This window comes from Oryzias latipes, chromosome 19 (genome assembly GCF_002234675.1).
Source record: "Oryzias latipes chromosome 19, ASM223467v1".
Lineage (NCBI taxonomy): Eukaryota > Metazoa > Chordata > Actinopteri > Beloniformes > Adrianichthyidae > Oryzias > Oryzias latipes.
Window position 1 is genome coordinate 17755037 of NC_019877.2, and position 6000 is coordinate 17761036.

General features: G+C 34.9%; 1 protein-coding gene across 1 annotated transcript; it reads right to left on the bottom strand.

Annotated features, from left to right (window-relative positions):
• Positions 1 to 894: 894 nt before the first annotated feature.
• psme3 (proteasome activator subunit 3) lies at positions 895 to 5538 on the bottom strand. The gene is made up of 10 exons (XM_004086832.4): positions 5378 to 5538; positions 4379 to 4411; positions 4206 to 4268; positions 3955 to 4059; positions 3825 to 3873; positions 3624 to 3742; positions 3328 to 3464; positions 3159 to 3213; positions 1546 to 1632; positions 895 to 1471 (listed from the first exon to the last, which is right to left on the bottom strand). Exons 1-10 carry the CDS (start codon positions 5417 to 5419, stop codon positions 1391 to 1393), a joined length of 771 nt encoding a protein of 256 aa, XP_004086880.1. The 5' UTR covers positions 5420 to 5538; the 3' UTR covers positions 895 to 1390.
• Positions 5539 to 6000: the final 462 nt, after the last annotated feature.

Below are 6000 nucleotides of genomic sequence, written 5' to 3' on the forward strand. Positions count from 1 at the left end.
TAAAAATTAGCAATCATGAGAGTATGTAAGAATACAAACCCTAATAGATAATTCCTATTGATATAATAAAGAACAAATTAAGCTTCAATTTTTATTTTATCACCCAGTACCACACTAACAACCTAAAAAGTAAAGATAAAAAATAGAAACAGAAATTTATAAATGGCTTTATAAATTGGCTTTTTTTCCTTTAACTTATGAAGTTTGTATAAAAACAACTTCATAATTACAAATGAACATTGGATTAAAAAAAAATTAAATAATTTTCACCCAAAGTTCAAAACAAACCTGCACCTACAAAAAGTCAATATTTTTATCCTCAAGTCATTTCAATTCCTTTGAAATAAAACACAATAACTTGATTAAACTAACTATATGTACATATTTACATAGTACAATTTTTGTGTCATCAATTGGGTCAAATGTTAATAAATACGTAATAAGCTAAAGAAAATGTTTTGGATGTGTCGTAACAATGATCGAGTCTTTACTAGGCATTATGCTTCAGATCCGCTGCCAAGCTGGGGTTCTGAAGGACAACGTTTAATAAAGAGCCAACAAATTACTTAAAAAATGCTGCAAATGTAAGCATTATTAAAATGGGAAAAATAATTTTAGCACATGAAACTATATTCTGTTCTTGATTTGTCCTTTGCAGTGTTACGGAGATTCCTAAAGTTTAACTTCAGGGCAAGGATGGACTTCTTCCTGGACAAGCCCCCAGAAGAAATCCACAAAGTGATTTATGGATCTGCTGGAATTGGTCAGATTTTTTAAAGTAATTCCCGAAACACGAGGCACTGTTGTCACTCCTCCATGGTTGTCGATCATTTTAAGGATTTGATCAGGTCTTACTTGGATGGAAAATCTTTTTAAACAAAATAAAAAATTCAGGACCATACGAAGAAGGATTTTATTCAGCACTGTGCCAACAATGCGATGCTTTGGTGGCAGACATTTCCACTAAAAAGCCTCAATCTGATAAGCCTAACGAGTGCTCTAAACTCTAAAACTCCAGACCCACTTTGTGTTGCAGTTCCTCGTAAAACACCAGAGGCTGGACACAAGACAAAATGAATTTGCTGTTGAGACATAGAACAAATATGACAAACAGAGGCACTATAACAGTCTGAGGACGAGAAATTTAATTAAAATTAAAAAATACATAGCGCTTTATGATCCATTACCTTGGAGGATATTTAAGTCTTTGAACGGTTTAAAACAACAAAATATTTTACAATTAGAACAAAAATGTAGCTTTGTTTACATACTGAACATCTGATTGTATTGAACACGATGAATGTCTTGAACTTTGAGAAAAAAAAGCCAGGCTACTGTAGTTCAACATCAGGCATAACACGAGACTGAAAGGACGGGGCGGCGATCTCCATCAGTACAATGCGTCTGAGTTACTGCTTCTTGGCCTCTTGATCTTCTCAATATTCTTCAGGATCATGTCGTGCAACGTTACCTGGATGGAGAAACAAATGTGGATTATTTTAGCATCAGAGCTGAGTGGAAAGTTTTACCCAGGCGGCAACATACGTATTGATTTCTGAGCTCTGATACGATGATTTTCAGACTGATGTACTCCTTCTCGTCAATTTCTGTTACCGTGCGCCGATAGTCCTCCTGGTTTGTAAAGAGGAAAGATAAAATGACAGAAGTAATTTATATTAAATAACTGGTTAATCTGGTTTCAACTGCAAGTGGAAACAACAAGGAGTTAAGGATATTTGACTTTGAAGTGATGCTAAACTGTAAAAATATCCTTGTAATCGTGAAAGTGATGCATTTATGTAGAAGTTTTTGGTGTTTTTAACATGTTCTTGTGCCATTTTTCTGATGGAGGCCATTAATAAAAAATATCAAGATTAAAATTTCCTTACTGAGTGTTTCTTGTTTCAAATTGTTGTAAAACAGAAGCCGTTGGAGAAAGCTTGTAGGTGTGACTTAGAAGATACGTTGGGCAGGCCACAACCTCTCTGCTCTGCCCCATTCTGATTAATTGTAGACGACTAGATCCATCTACATCTTTGATTTTCCTCGTGCGAGCCGGCATCCAGCTCAAAACTGTGCGGCTGGATAGCTCCAATACTGCTCGTCATCTTTGTTGCATGGGTAATGTTAGGTTGGGGGGCGTGAGGGGCTGTAAACTAGCAGGAGGGTATGTAAACAGATAGGTGACGGGAAGTGCGGGCGTACTTACTCAGTGCCAAAAGTCCCACCTACAACTCAGAGGGGAATTACTGCCGCTCTGCAGACTGACTTTTACAGTTCACCCCAATAAATCAAATCACAACTTTGTTACAGCTAGACCTTGTTTTTTAGTCGAGATTTATGGAATGCAACTAATCCATCTATTGCTTTTTAATGAGTATTTTTTAGCAGTATGTATTCCACTGCTTTTAACTGCTTTTAAGCTTGAATTTTGCTCTGCCAACAGGCTTCAGGTCCCTAGCAACAAGTGTTTATTTATTTAGCTAAATAATGGTAAATGGCGTATACTTATATAGTGCTTTTCTACCTTCTTCGAAGGCCCAAAGCGCTTTACAGTCACAAACTAACAAATAACTAACTGATAACTAATTAACAAACACAAATGAATCAATAGGAAGTTTTGTTCAATTTTGTTGCTAATGGGAAATGGAATCAAAAATGTTCTGTGTGGCTCAGACTTAATGCAGTACCTAGGTTTGGCCACCAGATATCCTCATTGTAACTTTTAAAAGCATTTTAATTTTTTTCTATTTAGTTAAAAAGGAGCACCAGAACTTCCTCACTCCATCACTACTTTTCTCAATTATGCATTTCTGTTATTTAGAAACTACTGATCTGTGCGGTGCAAATCTGTTTGTTTTTTTATCAATAACCCTATCTTCCTCTGAGCTTCAGTGCAAAACTCCTGATACATTCTTAATAAGTAGCTTGTAACAAATTGCTCAAAAAAATTACAGGAACATGTTCAGTTTTTAGTGAAGGGTGTTTTTCCAAATCAATATTTTTTTTAAACAGCTAGTTACAGAAATTAATTATTAATCCCTAGCTTTCCAATGACTATTTTGAAATGCTTCTAAAAGCATCCATTTTTTTACAGCAACAGGAACAAAATACCAAACCATTTTCATCCACATCCCTACTGAAGGACATTTACTTACCACATGCGGATATTTTGCTATTTTTGAAACCAGCTTTGCTCTCGTTATGTAGTACCTAGAAAATGAGAATAAAAGAACATATTCAATCAAAACATGACCAAAAAAACCAAAACAACTAAGCACTGATGCTACAAAGTTCGTATTTTGCTCTCTAAAGTGTTTGATTTACCTCGATATTTGGTCGAGGTAAGAGGCTGCCTCTCCTTCAACTGTTCGGAGTTCGGCTACTGTCTCCTCCTGAATTGAGACTCCAAAGTTGTTGCCATCCTCTATCCTTGGGATGAGCAGCTGAACCCACATTTTGACCTGAAGATTGAATTTAGAGGAAAAGACAAAAACAAAAAATGTGGGTTGCCAACATTTTTTCACCCAGTTTTTTATCATAAGACTTCAGATCAGGGCCAATGCAGAGGTGCCTGTAGACATTTAAGCGTTAAGACATTAATACATGCAAAGGCAACTTACTGTGTTACATTTCTCTATGAGCGTCCTGATCTCCGGCTTGACCTTTTCTATGAGATCAACAAGATTCCCATTGCTCTTCATCATTCCACCAGGCATGACAAAGACTTTGGTTCCGGTCACTTGGAAATAAAAGAAAGTTAAGTTAGTTACCAGGCACACAGTCCACTCTGACATGAGTTTGAAAATGAAAACAGTCCTTACTTTTGTCCTCTCCACTCCCATCCTCAAGCTTCCTCTTTTTGGCGTTTTGCTGTGGAAAAGATTCCCCAAAATTAGAAGTTTTTCTACACAAATTAGTTAAAAGGAAGTGCTGTAAAAATCCACAACTCACTGCCTCCAGTCCGTCGTGAAGGTTTGGGATTAGGATGGGGTCGGGTACTGTCAGGTTAATCTCTGAGTGTATGTCTTTCAGCTCAACAATGTTTATGCTTGGATCCTGGGGGGGGGAACCAAATTTGTTCTTTTTTTGTAATCAGATTACACTTTTTTTTTTTTTTACTGTGCCAACAGTAGTTAGAGTCAAAACTGTAGTTAAAGAAAGTTTCATACTGAACAACTAAGATTACAAAGGATAAAACATACCTTAAGAAAAGAATCAAGTTCCAGTAATTTCTTTGGAAAGAAATTTGCAACTAGATCCTCTGCCTAAGAGAGAAGCAAATAGAAAAAAACTTTAATACTAATACTGTTCTTTAAAAAAGGGGGTTTAAATAAAAAAAAAATAGAAAAAAAAGTATTCCAAATGCAAATCTCACTTCTGCTGTGATCCGTTCCCTGAATGCATCAACCTGTAAAATAATAAATATTTAGACAAAAGTTCAGCATCAGTACATCCCACGAACATGTGTTTCTCAGTGAGAATTTATTTTCTACTATAAGGTTAGTTGAAAAAATAAAACACAGCCATAATCGATTTTCATTCTTCAAAGTTTAATTATGTTATGGATAAAATTTACAGTAAAATAACGATAGATTATTTTACTATTATTATTTTTAAGATTAAAGAATGCAAGTAAGATCAACTTTTGATTAACTACATACTTTTATATGATCAAAGCAGTTTTAAGAAGAAAAAAGAATCAATATTTCAGTAAAATAAAACAGATTTAACATAATCTAAAAAGCACATGTTTCTTTAATCTTGCTATCATAGATAGAAACGTACATATAAAAGCTACAGAAATAAACCATAAATATTACTTATAAAAGGTTTATATTCATGTGCACCAACACAGACTAAACCTTTTTTTTAAACCTAAACTTATTGTAGTTATTTCTTTAGGGAACTATTATATTATTAGAGTCTCTAAATGAATAAGTCTCTCCGTAGTTCGCATTTTTTTCATTTGCTTAAATTTGATAAACGACACGCTCTTTAAAGTTAGTTTAAATACTGATCAGGGCAACAAGGAGTCGATATAAAGTTGTAGCATGATGACGCCGGTGGGTCGGTTGTAGCTTAGCCACAGTGGAGGCTAAGGCCTTCCTGACATGTGGTCTTCTGTCTCAAACTATCAATTAAACATAACAAGCACGCAATAAGACGTTTAATTCCACCCATTTGAAGCATTTTACCAGTCTGTCGCAGCACCTGTGATAAGTTTTGACAGATAAATTGCAGCAGGCGGGAAACATACCGGTTAGACATTGCTAGCTAGCGCTAAAGCTAACCAAAGACTCCACAACATGCCGCAAAATGCTAGCAGGCTAATTCCCACAATAACACGCGCAGGGGCCGTTCAGACAAACATCACCTTGGTTTTAATTTCACTGTCCACTTTGAGGAGTGAAGACATCTTCTGGGATCAAATGTAGATAGGACGTTTATCCCAGCAACAATAAAGTCTCCTGTAAACGTGTGGCTTCTTGCTGTCAGCCACACTTGTGTAGCTTAAAGATGACGTAATTACGCGACAGTTGCACTTTTTCCGCCAAAATCTTTATTGATAAACCGTTTTTACAAATGTAAATCTTCAAAGTTTTGGAATCCATCTTTTTATTTTTACTTCAGGATTATCATTATTGTTGATGTTGTTGTTATTATTATTATATAAAAATATTTAGAAAAGTCTTAGCAACAATAACGGGAATTGTGCCTTTTATGCGCACAAATATGTATTGTATATAATATTACCAAACATTGCGTACAACAGTATAATCAAATTGTTGAAAACAAGTATTGGCAATTTCATTTTACTTTGGAGATGCAACCAGAATTTGAGAAAAACGTCAATATGTTAAAATATAGAGAAATTTTTAAAAATAAAAAAATACCAACTTGTTAAGAATATCCTCTATAATAAAATGATATTGATAATCTTTAATAACTAATGTTCTATTTTCCCTGTAATTCTGTTATCTCTTCATACCTAACAAA